This window comes from Eumetopias jubatus, unplaced genomic scaffold (assembly GCF_037043125.1).
Source record: "Eumetopias jubatus isolate StellerSeaLion01/CBP00866 unplaced genomic scaffold, mEumJub1_p1.0 scaffold_4, whole genome shotgun sequence".
Classification (NCBI taxonomy): domain Eukaryota; kingdom Metazoa; phylum Chordata; class Mammalia; order Carnivora; family Otariidae; genus Eumetopias; species Eumetopias jubatus.
In genome coordinates, this window is record NW_028274810.1 from 92510851 (window position 1) to 92531672 (window position 20822).

General features: G+C 51.5%; 1 protein-coding gene across 1 annotated transcript; it reads right to left on the bottom strand.

Annotated features, from left to right (window-relative positions):
• Positions 1–6989: 6989 nt before the first annotated feature.
• On the bottom strand, positions 6990–8196 carry UBXN10 (UBX domain protein 10). The gene has a single exon (XM_028096893.2). The coding sequence runs from the start codon at positions 8187–8189 to the stop codon at positions 7344–7346; it is 846 nt and encodes a 281-aa protein (XP_027952694.2). The 5' UTR covers positions 8190–8196; the 3' UTR covers positions 6990–7343.
• Between the last annotated feature and the right edge of the window lie 12626 nt (positions 8197–20822).

Below are 20822 nucleotides of genomic sequence, written 5' to 3' on the forward strand. Positions count from 1 at the left end.
AAATTCCTTGAGAGCAAAGACCTGTCTGATTCATCCTTATGCCCCACGTCCAATGTGTGCACATGGTTATTTTGTTGGCTCAATGAAAAGATATGTATTTAACTAAGATTTGATTCAGAAAATCCAACATGCATAGAGTTCAGTTCATGACTGTATGTATTTTGAAAAGTATAATACTTGTATCAGATAGCATGCATAGATCAATTAATAGGAATATTGAGAACGAAGAAATTTCTCTCTCGGCCAACCAACAGCTCCAGCTTGCCTTGGTTTAATTGCCCCAGATTACGACAACGAATTAACCGCACCTTCGGGTTTTTTACTTTAACGTTAAAAATAGGTGGAAAGACACGTTAAGATTTTTAATGTTCAGTAGCAATCAAAGACGTGCAAAATTAGAAAAAAAACTTTGTTTTCATTTTCAACCAACAAAAGTAAGGGACATTATATCCAAAGCAGTAGCCTCGAAGCTGGTGGTACCATAATGAAGCTTGGGGGGCTTGCTATATAATCCTTTGAAAAGCAAAGTAAAATCCACAGGGGTTTTTTTTTAGATAATTTGACCTACCAATCCTATTTCTGGAAATTGTCCTAAAGAAATCATTCAAAAGATGCAAAAACTACATAGATGAAGCTTCAAGCGTCGACTTCTATAGCAAATCTGGAAACATAGAAATGTTCCACAGAAGAAAATGGTTTGATAAGTTATAGTATAGCAACATGTTGAAATATTACTCAGCTTTAAAATAATTATGAAGACTGGAGAAATTTGGAAAGAAGGACCTAAAGCCCTGTGTTTGTTAGGTTTACAAATGTTAAATGTATGTGTGCCTACTGGCAAGAGAGTATTGTGCAAAATGAATTTAATCTTTAAGAAAGAAATAACATATGCCAAAATATTAATAACAATGATCTCTGACTGAAAGGATTATGGGTGACTTTTATTTTCCTCTTCAATCTTCTCTATAGTTTCTAGATTTTCCATTTTAAAAAAAGGCATGTGTTTTGTTTGGGGGACAGAGTGCAATGGATTCTGTAAGAGTGAGCCTCTCCTGCCTGGAAAAATGATTGATGATGATGCATATTATGGGTTAGCATTTACTTTAATACTGTTTTTACAATAAAAGCAAGTACTACTTCTTCTTAAGATCTGTTTATTTATTTGAGAGAGAGTGAGCGCAAACGGAGGGGCACATGGAGAGAGAGAATCTCAAGCAGGCTCCACGCAGAGTGCGGAGCCGGAAGCAGGGCTCGATCCCATGACCATGAGATCACCACCTGAGCCGAACCAAGCGCTGGATGCTTAACCGACTGCACCACCCAGGCCCCGAAAAGTAAGCACTACCTTTCTTTAAAAAAGTGAAAGGATGATATACCCAGCAGCTGACTGCTTCTCATGATTTTTGTGGCTACCACTCTGGTCTTCATCCCTCGCTTGGATTACGGAAGCCATAGCTTCTACTTGGGCTTCCATCTGCCCCCTTTGCCTCTTCTCAGCACAGGAACCAGATCGCTGATTTGAAGACCCGTGTCAGGTGCCGACTCCTCTGCGCAGCACCCTGCAGTTGGCTCCCCATTTTACCCAGGGATGGGGCCTGATTTGTTGCCCCACCCCCATGTGTGATGGCTCCACCCTCCCTCATTCCAGCCACCCTGCCTGGCACCCTTCCTCTAAGAGGCTGGACTCTTAGGGCCTCACTCCTTAGGGCCTCTGTATCCCCTCTGCCAGGAACAGGCTCCCCCCGCCTATCCCCCTTCCTCCGGCCCCCCACCTCCTTCAAGTTCTCTGCCCAGATGCTACTTTGTCGATTAGGTCGGCCTTGACCACCATGTAACGCCTCATCCTCCACCGCAACCCCCATGCTCTCCAGATCCGCCTTACCCTGCTAGGTTTTCCTGTTTTCCATCACATGTATCGCTTTCCACCCCATTGTATTATTTATTGTTTATTGTTCTTTTTCTGCATCCCCCACATTCAAGTGTAACCTCCGTACGGGCAGGGACTTTTGCTCTGCTCTGTTCATTGATAGACCTAACAGGTACCTGGCCTATAGGTTCTTAGTATATACTTGTTGAATGAAATTGTTACAGATGATTTGAATAAGATGAAGGTGGGTTGGGAGCTCCATTAAGAAGGCAAAGGGCGGGGCACCTGGGTGGCTCAGTCCGTTAAGCGTCTGCCTTCCGCTCAGGTCGTGATCCTGGGGCCCTGGGATCGAGTCCCACGTTGGGCTCCCTGCTCAGCGGGCGCCTGCTTCTCCTTCTGCCCCTCTTCTCCCCCGCAAAGGCCCCCCGCTCATGTGTGCTCTCTCTCTCTAATAAATAAATCTTAAAAAAAAAAAAAAAGGTGACAAAGAGCAAGCTGAGGCCCAGGCCCAGGTTGGTTTGGGGAAACTAACAAACCCTCCAGAGTTTAGATCCAGAGGCTTTGGGACTTGGTACATTTAATCTGGTCTAGGTGGACACTGCAGCGTCCCAAAGCTAGATGCAGGGCTGGAGGGGGGATGGCGGGTGATTCCCAGATTGTACTTCCCGGTTGGGAGGAGGAGAGCTGCTACCATTCTCCCACGGTTTGTCTGCGAGTGGCTGGCCACTCTGGGCGCCAGGGGGCTGGGGCTGGAGCCGACCCAGCGTGTTTGTCCGTGGCACTCACCAACCAGAGCAGACCTACCTCTCCCTCACGGGGCAGATGCCAGAAGATGCCATCCTCAGCTGCTCACAAAAAGGACCGGGGCCTTACTGCATAGATCTCCTCGTTGTAAAAAACAGGTGGGCATGAAAATCTTGAAATCTGGAAGCTTTGTTAATTTGGTCAAAGGACAGTGGTTTTCTTTGCCCTCCCAAGAAGAAATGCATCCCAAATCAGCTGCTGGGTTTGAATGAACAGAACGGAAGCAGGCAGGAAAGGGAGGAGAGGATATAAACAATGTGTTATTTTATTGGAGCCAGGTTTATTAAGGAACCTTGGTCAGGAATCATACCCCAAGATGTAGATGGTGATTAACTGATGTTCAGTGAAAGAGCGACAATTTCAGTTTCATCTCTTCTCAATTAAAGCCATCAATGGCTTTGGGATCCTCTGTACACTTTATCCGAAAGCACTCATGCACTTCTTTCCTACGAATATTTTTGCCGGTCGGTGCTTCTCCCTGCCCAGCACAGGTTCGTGGCTGACGTGTTTGTTTGCTCGTTTTTGCAGGAACAGTGCCCCGTGGTGATATGGTCAAGTGACATCCACTTGGGTAGATCCCAAAAGCTATCTTGCCTTTTCTTGCCCCCCTTAACCGACAATGTGTCCAGGATCTGACACCTCTCATGACATCTATGGTTGCTGTTCTGGCCCAGGTCATCTCTTGCCTGGTCACTGGCAATGGCCAGAGCTGGCCTTCCATCTCCCACCCAGACCCCCGCCGTCAACTCTCAACACAGCACCCAGAGTGCCCCCCCCTTGCCCCCGCCAGCATAGCAGACCTTCGGAGCGAGGCTTGCTTAACCATACCCATCAGCAGTTGTCCTATCAGTGGTTCAGCCTCCTGGGATAGGATTCAAGTGTGTCCAAAAATACCTCCGGAGATCTGATCTTCCGCATAAATCGTTCAGGAGCAATGCCGCTTCCTCCACGGTGTGAAGGTAGAGGAACACAGAGGGGCGTCAGAGAGGGCCGCCAGATGCTGCCCTACTCAGGAAGGGAAAATGTCACATCACCCGTGCAGACGCAAAACCAAACACCCAATTTTATTTTTACAACGTGAGTTACTGTCTTGTGCGTGAGTGAGTCACCAAAAGGAGGCTCCACTTGGGTTTTGCCAACTCCCCCGCAGTGGCCTCTGACCTTGGCTGGGTTTGGGCTGGTTCTGGCTCCGGGCGAGGGTGAACGGGCTCCAGACCTTGCACTTGATGGTGGTGTGTTTCGCCGTGCACTATGGAAACGGATGTTCCTGCTTGGTTTGCAGACTGACTCCCAACTAAGGCTGAAGTTGAATCATCTAGTTTTCTTTGCAACCCCGTTTAAAAGGTAGGAAAGTAGATCCTCTTACCATATAAAAGTCTCGTCAAAGATACACCTCAAACTACAGGAAACTGTGCACCCTTTTATCTCAACTTACTAAAAAACTGTGTAAAGAGAAACTTTTTTTGCCCCTTGGGGCAGCATGGCTTTATTTGACACTAGAAACCCACTGGACATGGTGGTAAAGCACAGGGACAAAAGCGAAACTTGGTTCCTGGAGTGCCTCCTTTTGTAATGCATGCCTGGGACAGTTATTGGTCACTAGACTTTAAGGTTTTTCATGGTAATGGAAACCTCAAGGCTTGTCTACGTTTCTTTGCTTGTGGAATATTTTCTGCGGGATCTCTGGAGCGACTGCTGGCCCACAGTCAAGTTCACCTGCATCTCTTCATCAGGACTGCCCTGGCTTACCGGCTGGTGGCTGGATCCCCAGGTACTTTCAGGGCAAGGACTGTTGTGTTAAAACCACCTGCCATCTGTTGGTGAAAATTTTGGGGCTTCTAGATGATGAGTCACTTGTTTCTCCTGCTGTTCCTTCTGCTGCCAGGACTAATTTACCTCTTAGACCATATCAGGGGAGATGCTGGGAAAACTGGTCTTGAAGCTTTGTCCTATGCAAAGTTCACGTCCCGAATGACCCCTATTCCTGGTGCTGTCGCTAGAAAGGTGGGGGAGGACTCGCCTTTGCATTCCCACAGGGCCGGCGAGGAGACAGCAAGAGCCTATCTGCTCTTCACTCCAGGGCCCTTCTCGGGTAAATCTACAGCCATCCAACTCGGTCGGGTTGGAGTTGAGAGTCCCGAGGTGGCTCACATTTCCTTGCCAGTGGTCCCTTGGTGGGGATGCCAGTGCCAGTCACCCATGTGTGATACAGGGTAGGTCCTCAGGGACCACTGGTTCAATGAATGAGGTCTGTGACTACAAAGTGGTCACCCAAGGCCACCCATGAGACCAGGGTGCCCACATGACCGTGCCACCTACAGAGTCATCCCTCTGACAGTCTGATAGAGGCTACTCTTGCCAACCTCCGAAGGAGAGTACTCGGAATGATTTTTAGGAGAAATTCAGGAGACTCTTGCCACACAGAGCTTGGTGCTATCCTGTAACCTAAAAGCAAGAGCTCTGGGAAGGGTGGGCAGCCAGGGTGCCTGGGGACGAGGACTTGGATTTCACAGCAGAGTCCAGTGCTTTCCCAAGAAGGTGAGGTTGGGTGAGCCCCTCTGTCCGCCAGAGCACCGTGGCCAGAGTCCTGCACTAAAATAGAAGCTGTGCTTCTCCACTGACTCGGTTTCACACAAATCAATTTTTATTGTGTCATCATCCCTGTGTCCCAAAGAAGTTTATTAGGGTGGCTCAAATCTAGCTTTATTCACATGTCCTAAGATACCCTACAATATTTCTGTGTTTCATGCCTTCCACTTTTTTTTTTGCCACCCCAAATCCCAAGCTAAATTGCAGCAGCAAAGCCCTAAGTGCAGAAGATTCTAGCTCCCTTGAGCATGCTCCGTTTCACTGAAGTTTTCTACAGATTTCCTGCCTGGAGAAATTACCGAGTCCCAGGTGGGTGGGATTTTATTCTTACCATAGAGTAGGTGTGATTTTGGGGGAGGATCTTCCCCCAGCCTCCTAGATCAGAGGCAGATATGCACCTGAGTCCTGGGTGGGAGGTAAACGTCTGTACTGAGAGTACCGGGCTCGACCCCCCAGTCCCCTCCGCCATGGTCGCTGGTTGGGAGAGGTGGCCAGCTGCATGTGCCTGCCCGAGGCCCTGCAAGCCCCAGCTGACCTTTGCAACCAAGCTGGTATTAGGAAATTGGACCACACATTCTGAAAGGACCCACTCTCGAGTGATCTGGGTGGTGTGGGATGCAGGAAGGACAAGGCGAGCCTTCTTTAGGGGAAATGATGTTGGCATTAATCTCCATGGCTGAGTATCAAGTTGCTGGAATTAACATTTCCAGCTGCCTTCCTTATCTAGGTACAAGACGCACTTGCTGCTGAGGCTGCCACGCTGATAGGCGTCTAGAACCCCTGCCTTCTCTGCGTACCCAGGGGCAGGGAGAGCACATCCGTACTCAGCACTTCGTGATGGCTGAGCTCTTGAGGGACCAGCTTCCCCACTCTGAATGGTGATTTGACTACAAAGAGGATCCTGAGCGAGAGCTGGAAGGCTTGCTGAACTCCCAATACAAGAGAACTTTGGCAAATTGTCCACATCACCACTTCAGAGTTGGAAAGCCGAGAGCCCATGGTCTTCAACACAGCTACGGGCTAAGGCATTCAATCAGACAGACACGAGGGCACATGGTCTCTCAGCACAGGTGCAGCCAAGTGACGCCCGATGGGGGCACCCTTGTCCTCCCGGAGGTTCCGAAATCACAGAACAGGGGCACTGTGGTCCCCGCTCCAGGGAGTCTCTGTTGGAAGGAGGCGAGACACTGAAACCACGTCTCCATACCCAGATAAGCCAAGGGGGCCTTCGGGGCAAACTTGTACAGACTTGTAGGTTTGTACAGTTTAAAAACAAAAAGATTCCATTAGTGACAAAAGCAAAGGAAATCAGATTACAGCGGTGTTTCTCAGTTTGGGAAGAGTACTGCATACAGAGAGTAGCCACCGATATTTGCCAACCTACTTTTTCTCTATTTAAAAGTGGCTACTTGGCTAACCCATGGTGGTGCAAGCAGTTTACTTTCTAGCTCTCAGACTATTTCAGAAACGTTGATGTGTTGGGGGATTTGTATTAGCAAAAGACTTCTCTCCTCTGAAGCCACATCACACAAACAGTAATCCCCAAGAAACGCTAGCCACCCAAGCCCAGCAAAGGGGCTGCTTCCAAGATAGTGTCAACTGCCTGTTTCTTAAAGATGTTTGCAAGAAATACAAATGCCAGTTCGACATTTCCTGAGCCCTGGTTATTTACCAGACTAGAATCCTCTCTGGGAAGTATTTAATCCTGCATCAAATACAGAAAGGCAAACCATTGGCTTCAAGAGAGTGAGAGTTCATTGTAAAGGCAAGCGGGTGCTCCAGAAAGGACCCAGAACTCGGGGAAGGGGAAGACCTGGTCACCGTGGTTACAGGAACAGCCCTGGTAACTTGCCAGTCCACTCCAGGGGTGGAGGCAATTTAACGACTGGAGGAGAACCTTCTCAGTGTGCTTGGCGCATGTGCAAACTTCACTCCTTCAGAGGAGGGGCTGTGAAGATGAGTCCCAAGGATCACAGCCGCACCAGGTTCACATGGCACTTGCTACCGAGCTACCGGGAAGGCCACAGCACCCAAGCGTGCTCCTTACTCAGAGACCCAGGATCCCAGCTGGGGGACTGTGGACTCAGGGCTCCCCCTCCCCTTCTTCCTGAGAAATGCCCAGCACCGACTTGTGCAGGATTTTGCACTCCTGCAGAGATCTGGTGAGGTCAAAGAAACGTCTCCTGGGCACCCCCATCACTGCGATACTGCAGGGCTGGTAGCTGGCCTGGTTCTGGTGTTCGGCCACGGCCACAACGGTCTGTAAGGCGTCGGTGGGCCGGAAATGGTGAACGAACCTTTGGCCCGACGGCGATCTGATGGCCAGCAGAAGCCTCGGCTCTCGATCTGATGTCTCCTCCACGTCCCCAGCCCTGGGGGAGGTCTGTCTCCTGGTCTCGACGATGACTTTCCTCTCTGGGGAACAAGCAGGAGCTCTGGAATCTTCTTCACTTGTCTTCACAGTGCCAGTCTCCTCTTGGTCAAGAGCCTGGATGCTGCCCAGCTGCAGGGAGCCGGCCTTTTTAGCTACTGCTTCCACAGACCCCTCCTCCAGGGTCTTCCTGTTGATGGAAGGGAGGACTGGGTATTTATTGAGAGAAGAGGATGCACCACCTGGCACCTGTTGCAGCAGCTCAGGGATCTCATCAGGAGCTCCCGAGTTTGGAGACTTGGGTGCGCAGGCTCCCGGTCTCCGGCCGCTTGGCGACTCGCAGGGGATGGCTGGAGGGAGGGAGGCTGGCGTGCGGTGAGGGCACAGCTCTGTGCCCTGTGGTCTGTGCAGACTGGGCCGCGTCCGTCCCTTGGCGGACTTGGGCCTGAGGACATGCATGTTGGCCGAGTTTGGCTGCCAGATGAAGCTGTCAGCTGTCGAGCTGCCGACGGTGCTGCGTTCAGGGGGGGCTAGGTTCACAGGGGCTTCTGTGACCATTGCTTCTCCAGACCCCTAAGGAAGCAGGAGAGAAGAGAAGCCGCGGATTACACTTCCCAGGACTCCTGCCTCCGAGCCATTCACCCCCAGGGGCCGGAATTAGTGCCAACTGGCCAGGAGGGCTTCTCTCTGGATTTCGGGCATTGGGGGAGGGGCCCCGGCTGCCATTCATTCCTCTGCTCTATCAGTCATTCCAATCACTTGGAAAAATCAGTGAACCAAGAGTGAGGGAAGACAGGTGTCGAGCCTACCAGTAAAGAGGTATTTTCAATAAGTAATAATTGACGTGAAGAAAACAAACAAAGTAGGCACCAGAGAGTGACTGTTGGCGGGGGGGGGGGGCGGGGGGGGGAGACAAATTCTTATTCTTACGGGGGTAGGGGATACTTTAAGCTGAGAGACCAGAGGGATGAGAAGCAACAAGCCGTGTCACAATCCAGAGCAGGGACTGGCTAACTTTTTCTGAACATGTTTTCAGGATTTGGGAGCCATGTGATCTCTCTTCCAATGATTCAGCCCTGCCCTCAAAGCCACTGACCCGTTTTTCCTCTCTTCCCTGGGCCTATCCTGACTCTCTCTTTCTACCCACAGTTGGACCTTCCTTCCTTTTCCTTCCTCTTTTCATTCAGCTTTGTCACCCTTTTAGTTACGATTAACAGTAACAGTAATCCCCAAGGTGTCTCTGCACAAATCACTTAATGTCAAAAAATCCCTCCACCGCCCTAACTTTGTCACCAGGGGTGTGGGGTAGGGGAGGGGGGCACCATGGCTGATCTCGGCCCATTGGCCAGAACTCACCGGGAGGTACACAGGTTCTAGACCAGGGGCCAGCAAGCCTTTTCTGTAAATATTGGCCAGATAGCCAATATTTTCAGTTTTGCTGGCCACGGGGTCAGTCGTAAGTCCACAGCTCTGCCCTTGGGGTGTGACAGCCGCCGCAGACAGCAGGTAAATGAACGGGTGTGGCTGTGTGCTGATAAAGCTTCGTTTATGGACACTGACATTTCAATTTCATATCATTTTCATGTGGCACAAAAGATTCCTCTTCTTTTTATTTTTTTCCCCAACCATTTAAAAGTATAAAGCCTATTCTTAGCCCACAAGCCACACAAAACTGGCAGTGGGCCATCGTGTACCAAACCATTGGTCTTAGACCAACTCCACCGGGGGCTCTGGGCACACGCTAATCCTACGATGTAGAGAGGGTCAGAGCAACTGCCCCCCAGTCACAAAGCCAGCTATTGGCAGAGCCTGAACTAGAAACCAGGTCTTGTGACACCCGGCCATGTTCTGGAGGACCAGGCTTCGCCTTCTGTCTTCCCAGCTACCTGGTGAACCCTCTGAGGGCCTCTGTATGTGCATCTCCCACTGCGGGTGTTCATGCGTGCTAGCCAAATCCCACAGAAGGCCCGTGTTCCCAAGCTCGGTAGGAGGCATGGGCATTCTTCTGTGCAGGCCCTAATTGCCAGATCGGGTCTCTTTCTCCCCTCCTCACCATCTAGGTGGCCCCTTCATTAACTCAATTACCACCACCTCCCCCTACCACGCCCTACTTACATCCTTCCCTGGACACTGTGGGGCGTCTAGGGCTCCCGTCCTCCCTTGGAATCCTGACCACCACTGCACAGGCTGACTGGGTGTCTCCCCATCCTCTAAAGCCCTTCTGGTAATTTCCCAGTGCGTCATGGTCCCCAAGCAGCAGCATGTCTGAGTGCAAAGGAACCAGGACCTGATGTCCTAAGTCCGGGGTTCTATTGCAGGCTCTGCCGAGAGTTAGCTGAGTCACCATGGGACCGCCATTCTACCCTTCTGATACATCTCTTTCCTCATCTATAGAATTAGCCATACGACCTTGAAGACATTATTTAAATACCTCTCAGGTCAGTCCCTTTATCCGCAACAGGAAGACAGTAATACAAAATCATGTAACCACGGCTATAAGCACCGGGCTCGGTGCATGTGTAGTCAAGGCTTAAAAAGAGTTAAGGTTAGGGGCGCCTGGGTGGCTCAGTCGTTAAGCGTCTGCCTTCAGCTCAGGTCATGATCCCAGGGTCCTGGGATCGAGCCCCCCATCGGGCTCCCTGCTCAGCGGGGAGCCTGTTTCTCCCTCTCCCACTCCCCCTGCTTGTGTTCCCTCTCTCGCTGTGTCTCTCTCTGTCAAATAAATAAATAAAATCTTAAAAAAAAAGAAGAAGAAGAAGAAGAGTTAAGGTTAGGGCGCCTGGGTGGCTCAGTCGTCAAGCGTGTCTGCCTTCGGCTCAGGTCATGATCCCAGGGTCCTGGGATTGAGCCCCGCACCAGGCTCCCTGCTCAGTGAGAAGCCTGCTTCTCCCTCTCCCTCTCCCCCTGCTTGTGATCCTGCTCTCGCTGTGTCTCTCTCTGTCGGATAAATAAATAAAAATTTAAAAAAAAAAAGAGTTAAGGTTCTTTTGCTTTTGTGTTTGGTTTTCTGTTTGCTTAGTGCTTTCTATTATTTTGGTCCAAAAGCCCTACCTGTTGCTGCAGAGCTTTTTCCCCAGGGGGCCTTCGGTGGTTCTGCTCCTAGTCACCTCTGACCAGCCAGGCAAATCCTGGGACCCGCGCCTGCCCCACCCGCTGCACAATAATGCCGGAAGGTTGATTTCAGCGAGCTACTGCCTATGAACTTGCCTCAAAAATGCAAAATAATGCTTTTTCTAAGAAATGCCTTCTAATGCCCCACTTTAATTGCATCCTAACCTCAAACCGACTTACTCCAAGCTACCTTAGTCATACAATCCTGAGCAATGCAGTTTCCGTAGTGTAGTGGTTATCACGTTCGCCTCACAATCCTGAGCAATGCAATTCCAGCCCCGTAGCTTTGCATTCTAACATTATCGTTCTGTGCCTCTTACCCACGTTGCCAAATTTTAGAAAGTATCCTCTTACTGTCCACTGAAACCATACCCAAACAAAACACAGTCTTCCCCTATGTTCCCAAGGCACTAGCCAGTTCGAAAGCTACCCTCCCTTTCTTAACTTAAAGGCCTCTATGTTTGCTCCATTCCATCCACAGACTGGGTCTTTCCACACTCCCATTTTCCACTTCTCACTAGGTTTTCACACCCAATCTGGCTGCTGGGAGTTCAGGAACCTTCTCCTTGGCATGAAAAAAAGCCGGTCCATCTCCTTGTTAATTTAATCTATTTTCTGATCAACTGTGAAGAATGTGGTTTTTCCCCTGTTGGTTTAGTTCTAAAGTCTTTCACTTGTAATTAAGCAGCTCTGCACTTTAACTCAGGATGACACGAGAAGGTCATAATTGTCCAACTGTTCTGCCACAGATAAGCTCAATTTGGGAACGAGCTCCCCTTCTCGCCGCCCCCCCCTCCAGGAATGGCTATTAATTTGCCACAGCTTCTACAGAATTATCACAGACTTGGCTTCTAACTCCCACACATGCCTCGGTAAGGTTTAACTGTCAGTAAGTTTGGTAACTTAGAAACCTCTTCCTTAACAACTTTGATGAGGAAAGTCATGTGTTCTCGCAGGCTCTCTGCTGGATTATTTTTAACAGTAAAACTTGAGTATGTGCATGCACTTTCTATACCTTTTGGTACTATATAATTATCCATGTTCAGGGGGTGTCATATTCAAGACACCCTGGTCATAAGATAACATGACTGCGAGCTATCTCAGAGAAAAAAAACCTCAATTATGACTAATTCCTATAAGCCCACTCATGGTTATTTAGAGATTAACACCTCCTTCAGGTAAAACCGTTCCATCGAACCTGCTTTCATAACCCACTGCCTCCTCCTGAACGCAGGGACCATCTGTTACACGGAGGGAGCACCAACTCTCCCCAGCATCTATTCCATAGAGAAGGGAAGCCGGGGGGGGGGGGGGGGACAGGTGTTTGGGGACCTGGGCCAACTGTGCCTTTGTACCCACACCTTGGGTCCCAAACTCTGCCCACACCCCTGGGTCCAGGAAGGCTTGGGCAGTGCCCATCATTAGCCCGGCTCAGCTCATTTCCCCACCTCCGGGCCTGGCAGCCATGCAACCACAAAGTGATTTGACAAGATCTAGGTGTAGGCATCCATCAAGCCGCCAGCTGAATAGGCAAGTGGCCTGTTTACTTAAACAGAATAGCTGCACCCCAGAGGCCTGCTAGGAGTCAGGAAACAAACATTCTTCGTAACTGTTTCCAGGGAACTGCCAAAAGGTGCCCATTGCTTAAGATGAATTGCCAAATCAACTGGAAACGAAGAACATTGGACAGGAAAGGCTGAGGCCATATTCCTGCTTTCCAAAGGAGCCCACCTCTCAGCACAGGGTCAGACCACCCCATTTCACTCACAACCCAAATCTAAACCCACAGCAAATGCAGTAAAATACACCCACCCACATACCATCTGCTGATACATACCGAGGATGCATACATTTGAATTGGTCTTTTAAAAATGTTTATCAGTTAATACTATCCCCTGCCAACAACCCCACCCCACCCCAATCCGCCCCCTGTGAGGCTCTCAAGATGAAAGCACTCAGCAGAATCAACAGGAGATGGTAGTTGGCCTGAGCAGGAGAAAACTTTGGTAGCATTCCCAGCTCTACCCCCGACTAAATGATTAGAATGCACTGTCCCACGCAGAGTGCCACGTTTAAAAGGGGGAGTGGAGAAATTGGACCACAAGCCACCAAGTGATCAAAGGTTTGGAAAAGGCAGTGGGGATGGTTGCAAGAGCAGCGTGGGGTGGGGGGAGGTGGAGGAGGAGAGCTCAATTATTTCCACGTACGGACAGCTCTAAAAGGAAAGGAGCTGAGCTGGAACAGCCGCAGCAGGCATTTGGGGGAGGGGCAAGAAAGAACGCCTAGAAAGTGAGAGGTGCCTGGGGGAAAGAGCATGGGTCTGGAGGAGGCTCTGATCCGGTTCCGGTCTCTCCGTGTGCAGGACGTCCTTTGGGCCCTGTGGGTCTGTCCGTGTCCCCCGTCCGCACTGCCCAGCCAGGAGGGCATGGCCCGGCGGTTTCCCAGGCCCCTCGGCTTCCGCGGAGCCGGGGAGCTGTCCCATTCCGGCAACGGTGAGCTGGGCCGGGCTGGCTTTGCCCCGGGAGTGGCCGCTTCTCCCCGGGCCCCGTCCTGTCCCCTGGGGGCGCCACCGGGGCCGAGGCCGGGGAGCCCCCGCCGCGTCCCCAGGCGGCGGGGCGCGCTCACCTCGGCCGCTGCTCCATCCGCCGCCGGCGCCCGCCTCCGTCCGGCTGGTAAACAGCCCGCGTCTCCGGGGCAACGCGGCGGAGGGGGCCACGTGCTTCCGGTCGGTGGGTCGGCCCTGGCCTGGGGGCGCGCGGGTGGGGGGCCTCCTGGCTCCTCTCCCGGGGCCGGGCTGGGGAGCACCGTGGGCTGTGACCTGGGGGCAGGCCCCGGCTCGTTCAGTGACCCCGGTTTGGGGAGAAGCTGCTGGACTGACTGATTTCTGGGCACCCTCCAGGCTCAGTGGTTGCTTTTAGGGCTTGTGTTGAGTTGGGGCCTCTCGTCCTTGTCTGTTAGTGCAAGCCTTCAACACCGAGTCCGTGACCTCCCTTCCACATCAGCCCCCCACTCCCGGCCGCTTCTGGACCCTTGATATCAACTACAACTGCCCTGCTTTGCCCCTCCTAACCATGACCCCCTCTACTTCCAGCAACCCCAGTCACCTGTACCCCATTTGTCTTTCGCAGCCCATTGCCCTCTGCGCTTTCTCGCCGCCCACAAGCCTGCTTCTTCCCTGCTCTGTCCAGCCCACGGTCCTTTACCCAGGCCATTCCCTTGCGAGCCCCCTGCTACCTCTCCCTCCTTCCCACCTGATGAAACTCCATCAGTCCACCTACACCCAGGGCCTGAAGACACCTTGACCAGACACGGACGTCGGCGTAATTTGCAGAAAAGTGTGGTCTCCAAGGTCTCCTGGACCCTTAACCCTACGCAGAAATCCTTCCACTCCCCCTCCCCCCCCTCGCCCGTTTAGTTCTGTCTCCTCTCTCCTCCGTGGTTATTTCAAACCTTTACCTCTCTCCTGAAACCTCTCCCCTCTCCCCTAACCCTCCTCCCACGCAGAAGAATTCTCACCTCCCTCTTCAGAGAGAAAGGAGAAGCCATCCTACGGAAGCCTTGTTAGTGTTCTGCCATCAGACCACACGTTTGCCTGCTTTCCTCCTTGCCTCCTGCTCGAATGGGAGGGGACACGTCCTCTAACTCTGTCCAACTGACTCTGTCCAAGACCTACTGCTCCTCCAGACGGCCCCGAAGCCAGTTCCCTGCCACAGGGCCACACACATACACTCCAGACCTTTGCTCCGGCTGTTCCTGATGCCTGGAAGATTCTTCTGCAACCTCCCCAAACTCTGCCTCCTCCCTTCCTTTGCCTAATGCCCATCCCAACTTGATGGATGAAGACTTTCTTCCAAAATGAAATTATCTTAATTTCATAAGATAGCTTCAGAAGGAGCCTTTACTGGACTATTATTGTCTGCCAGGCACGGTTCTAGACTCTTGGAATGTGCAGATGCATAATTTTGTGACTATATTATTGGAAGATAATGTTAGTAGACATCCAAGAACCAAATTATCAGAGGAAAGAATTGGGATTCATTACCTAGCATTGCGGCCAGATATCTGTTATCTTTTGTATCCCGGACACATGGACACAGGATTGCGATAGGGCATAACTCCGGCCGTGGGACAAGATGTTCACAGTTTGGTTGAGGAGGCGTGTCACACGCCCCTAAAGAGTTACAAAGGAGATTGTTTTCAATAAGTTCGAGCCAAGAACAGAAGAGTGGGTGTAGGCTGGACGTGGTTATGTGCCACGTGACTGACACTGATAGGAAGGTCTTCGGGCCCCGGGAGGAGGGGACCATTTCGGCAGCAATGTTTCTTCCTGTGTCAGTGAAGCTGCACCTGACCTGTGGGAGCTGCTGGTGGGCACGCCCCCTGCTAGGGTCACCCCCTGACCCGCCCTGGGCATCCAGGGTGGCATCTGAGGCCCCAAGAGGGTGCAGGAGGTGATGGTTTTAGGAGCTGTTGGCTTTGCAGCTCTGTGCTGGTGGTGGCTTATTTCCTGTAAATGATTCTGTCAGAAATATCTAAGCAATGCTCTTCAGGCCTTCAACGCCCACCCAAAAAAGATTAAAGTAGATTCTTCATCAGCTATTTTAATAGCACCTAAGAATTATGCAATCTTTTGGAAAATCAAATTGGCTTCTCCCCCTGCCCCCCTCGCTGTGTGTGTGTGTGTGTGTGTGTATGTGTGTGTCCCCACATGGGCATGCACTGAAATGGTGCTTATGCCTAGGGTCTGTTTAATATTCAGCAGCAGGTGCCCTTTGCTCCCTGGTGTCATGTAATGTGCAGTGCCGGGCGGGGGGAGGGCGGTGGGGAGGCTGGAGGGAAGGAGCCAACCAGCCAATTGCTGTGCCTTCCTGCTCTTTAAAGAGAGAGCTGACTTTGCTACGTTTGTCTCCCCTCTTTCTTTAAAGAGCATGTCTTCAAAGGATGAACCCTATAATGCCCCGTCTCTGGCACACGTGCAAAATGGATTCTCAGTAAACATGGCCAGAGGCGCCTGCCTTGCCAGGTTAAATGTGGACTCACCCTCCTTTCCAGCCATGGTTCCCTTACTCCCTGGCTTTCTCCATGGGTTCCAGCCAACTTGGTCCCCAAATGGGCCTTCAGTCTTTTCATCTCCAGGGTCTTTGCTCATGCCCACCCCACCCTGCTTCCTTCCTTGAAGTCAATCCAAATTTACTGAGCCTTCAAGGCCGCTGTTAAAAAGTCACCTCTTTCATGGAGGCCTTTCCTGACCACCTCCTCCCCACCCCCCAAGCCTCATGGGCTTTTGCTGATCCCTTTTGGTCCAGTGGAACATGCCCAAGATGGCACCATGCACCCTCACCAGGTCAGTTCCTCTGATCTTCAGGGCTGTCTTCCCAGAAAGGCATCATTGGCCTCCTTTGCCCCAAAAAACCAGCTGACCCTCAGGGTCCCTCAAGTTCTTGAGGGGCAGAGCAGTTCCAGAACCCCAATCTGGCTGATTCCACCCCGTGCTCCAGAGCCCACCCCCACCCCGGCATTCCCACATGGCACCTTTACCTGTACCCGCCTATTGTGCTGGTTGTGAGGTGGTAGGCATGGCCCCTGGAGTCCAAGTTTGAGTTCGAATCCCGGCTCCACTACTTGCTGGCTGCAGACCTTGGGTAGCTAATTACACTTCCCTGCCCCTTGCTTTCTACCTCTATAGAATGTAGGTGGTTAATAATGGGAGTGTGGGGGGCGCCTGGGTGACTCAGTGGTCAAGCATCTGCCTTCGGCTCAGGTCATGATCCCGGGACCAGCCCCGCACCGGGCTCCCTGCCCGGCGGGAAGCCTGCTTCTCCCTCTCCCACTCCCCCTGCTTGTGTTCCCTCTCTCGCTGTGTCTCTCTCTGTCAAATAAATAAATAAAAATCTTTAAAAAAAATTAAAAATAAAGGTCTTAGCACAGTGCCAGGCACGTGGTAAATGCTCGGTGAGGGTTAGTGTTCATTATCATGTTGGTTTCCTCCTCCCGTGTGCCTTTCCTCCAGCTCCTCCTGAGCTCCTCTAGGCTAGGAACTTGCCTGTGTCTGAGTCCCTTGCTTTGCCCACATAGTGCCTGCTTCATGGTAGGCGCTCAGCAAATGAAAGTTAAATTAATTAAGAGACAATGCTGATTCCACAGCTGGCTTTTCCACCGAGGGACCCGGCTGGCTGCCACTTGGTATCCCCCAAGGATATCTGGTTTGAAGTCTAAATGACCTCCCCCAGGGTTGGGCTGAAGGCAAAATCAGTGTCTCAGCAGCTTGTCCCCACAGAGCAGTTGGCCTCTTTTTGAACTAGCAGCTTCCAGATTTTGGAGACTATACCCAGTGTACTATTCTGCCCTCGATCCCATTAGATGTGTTGATTGAGACCCTGGATAATCTTCAAGCAGAAGGGGGACCGGGTGTATGCTCTGGTAGAGAGGCCAAGAGGCTGGCATAGTTACTATGCATCCTGTTGCCTCAGCTTCCCAAGAGGCCCTGCAAGAGGGAAGTTTCTAGATAATGAAATCTACCTCTTGAAGTACTGCAGGTTTCTATTGTTTCCCCATATTGTTGGAAAACATCCATAAATGTCGTGCCTCCTTCCCCGTCTTCTTAAGCAGAACATAGAAAACATGGTACCTCACCATGGCTACAGTTGACCAAGGGCTTTTGACCTCAGGAACTTGTTGAATCTTGCTGGCAGTCCGTGGGGGGTCAGGCTCATTGTCTCCACCTCACAGGTGATGAAGCGAGGGCTCAGGAACCTTAAAGACTCTCCCAGGAGGTGGTGGTGCCCTGCTCCATCCCTCTTCTCTGACAGAGAATCTGGAGTTATTTGCCCTGCAGCTTGGCAGTCTCCTACACGATGCAGCCTTTTCTTGATGACTTGAAGTCAACAACCACTCCAGGTGCAACGATGTTGCTGTAGCTAGAACCATCTGCCCCTATACTCAGTGGCCCCAGGTTCGTAGGCTTGGTCCGTTATTGTTTTCATCACTCCTGTCAGCCTCCACTATAACTCCCTTCCTGTTCAACCGCTGCGTCTGAGAAAAGGAGGCTGACCCCTTGCTGGGATCGTGTCTCAAATAGGAAGGCTTGTGGCATCTGCTCGGATGCTCGGGCCATTTAGGTTTTGTTTTCCTAGCGCTGTTTTGGGATAGGTAGAGCCCTTGGCGCAATGCCCCGCAGGGAAGCAGGAGAACAGCTCAGGGTTCGGGATGCTGCCTTTGACACCCACACACCTGGGTCGAGTCCTGGCTCCGTCACTTTGCAGGGCAAAATACCCACCCCCCGCCAGTCTCTGTTCTCCCATCTAGAAACTGGGGTTGATCATCTAGGCCACATGGGGAATATTGGAAGAGGATTTAGGGAGATAATCCACAAACCCTGCTTAGCCCATGCTGGCCCTCGGTAGTATATGGTTTTGTTTCTATTTCTGTAACTCGAAACATGATCGGACTCTGATCATTCATTCATTCCTCAAATATGTATTTATTTCCCATCTCTCCATGCCTGGCTTTCTTATCGGCACAATGAAGGTGATAGCAGTGCTTCTCCAGCTGGGGGCCGTGAGGACTTACTGTGAAGTGCTCAGAAGCCTCGCAGGGTGTAGAAGTGTGACACAAAAGTGACTCGTCCTCACCACCAGTACAAGTGTGTGCCAGGCCCTGCATGTGCCGGTAGGCACTGGGAATAAAGAGGTGAACAAAATAGCGTGATCTTTGACTTATGGAGCTCACAGTTTCTTCCCTCCTTATTTTCTCCATGGGGAGAAAAGCCAACCAACGTTTCAGCATTGTCTGCGTCAGATGAATTGATGGGTCTGAGAGCATTGCTCACAGAGACCTGCCGACCCGCCACTGCCACGCTAGAAGCTGACACTAGAGTCCATGCCATGCTCCCTGCCGCCCATGCTCTTGCCCTTCCTCACGTCCCTGGGCCTCCAGCCCTGTGATCTTGCTTTCAGTTCAGCACAATCCAAAGAACCTGCAAATGAGCAGTCAGAGGAGAGAAACGTGCCCTGTCATAGCCATGGAGGCCAGTGTCTGTGAAAATGCTCTGTCACCCTCAAAAGGCCACACGGGCAAGAGGTCTAGGCAGGAGCCTGGTGAGGGGGAAAGAGCGCCGAATTTGGAGATTGGGACCAGAGGTTACGTCCTGGTCCTGCTGCTTGGTGGCTGTGTGTCCCTTCTCTCTGAGCCTTGATTTCCTCAACTGCCAAACAAGAAAGTGATGGGCTCTACCTGTCCGGTTGTATGAGGAGCAAATCGGAGTGGAATACAAATTTAAGGTAATTCAAGGGCCCCTCAAACTCCTCCTTTTAAAGGTGAGTTCACTGCTTCTCACTCTACATGGGCTTAGATTGGCCTCCCTGGACACAGACTCTGAGACAAAGGAAGTGCATTCTCGGGAGGCTCCCAGGAGAGACACCTGTCAGGATGTGAACAGAGCAAGATTGGAGAGAGGGAGAAGCTGACACACAGGAGAAGCTGACAGAGAAGGAGAAGCTGACACACAGAAGGGGAAGCTGACACACAGAGGGAGAAGCTGACAGAGAAGGAGAAGCTGACACACAGAGGGAGAAGCTGGCACACAGAGGGAGAAGCTGACAGAGGGAGAAGCTGACAGAAAAGAAGAAACTGGTACACGGAAGGAGAAGCTGACACTCAGAGGGAGAAGCTGACAGAGAAGGAGAAGCTGACACACAGAGGGAGAAGCTGGCACACAGAGGGAGAAGCTGACACAGAGGGAGAAGCTGACACACAGAGGGAGAAGCTGATGCACAGTGGGAGAAGCTGGCGCACAGAGGGAGAAGCTGGCGCACAGAGGGAAAAGTTGACGCACAGAGGGAGAAGCTGACACAGGGAGCAGCCGGCACACAGAGGAGGAGCTGGCGCACAGAGGAGAAGCTGATACTCAGAGGGAGAAGCTGGCACACAGAGGGAGAAGCTGACAGAGAAGGAGAAGCTGACATTCAGAGGGAGAAGCTGACACTCAGAGGGAGAAACTGACACGGAGGGAGAAGCTGACACTCAGAGGGAGAACCTGACACGGAGGGAGAAGCTGGCACACAGAGAGAGAAGCTGACACACAGAGGGAGAAGCTGGCACACAGAGGGAGAAGCTGACTCACAGAGGGAGAAGCTGGTGCACAGAGGGAGAAGCTGACAGAGAGGAAGAAGCTGGCGCACAGAGGGAGAAGCTGACACACAGAGGGAGAAGCTGCTGCACAGAGGAGGAGCTGGCGCACGGAGAGACACTGATTTCATTACCGTTAACGCACCCAGGTCCCTTTCTTTGTCTCTCCAAAGCGTCATCACCTGCTCATTTACAAGATGTGTGTGCCTTCTTCTTGTACTACACCATCACAGGGTTATTTTTGCAGACTCAGAAGAGGAAAGGGAGCCAGCTTGTAGAGATGGAACCTAATTTAAAAATCTCCCTGCGGCCCTTGGAAGGGAGGCTGGCTGGGACCAGGCCTGGTCAGGGCGGAGCCTTACAGCCTCCCCCAGAATCCGGCCAGAGAGGGGCAGAAGTAGCCAAGATGCCTGATGAACTGGCCTGGGGCTCTGCACAGGATGCTCAGTTTGAAGTTCTCCTGGGAAACTGTCACAGGGAGTAAATCTAGCCAAAGCTCTGTGCCTGCCAAATTCTCCAGGCTCAACGGAGCTATTGTTCATACTCCAAGTCCTGCTGTTATCAGAATTAGCCTGATTTCTGATGGGCCACCTCAAGACCACTTGCATTTAGAGAGAGCTGTTGCCGGAACGGGGCGGGGGGCGCTCCTTGGGATGATGGGGGACCCTGAGTCCTCCTCTGTTGTCCTGTGTGGGAAGCGAGCCACATATGAGGACCCTTAGCGTTGCAAATATAACAAGAGCCCTGTGTTTCGCTGTCAAAGCATTTTACAGTATCAAGCAGCTTTACCTGCACTGTTTCCGTTGGTCCCCCCAAGTCTGTGAAGCTGAGGGCTCTGTGGGTTCAAGGAAGCTGTTCTGACTCTTGTTTCTGTCTCTAAAGCAATAGCAGAGCCTCTCAATTTGTGAGGGTTAAATCATGGAATACCCGTGAAGACCTTGAAGAAAACAGCAC

What these genes read in the sequence shown, in the direction of transcription:
- UBXN10 (XM_028096893.2), bottom strand. Translation starts at nt 8,189, where the DNA reads ATGGTCACAGAAGCCCCTGTGAACCTAGCCCCCCCTGAACGCAGCACC.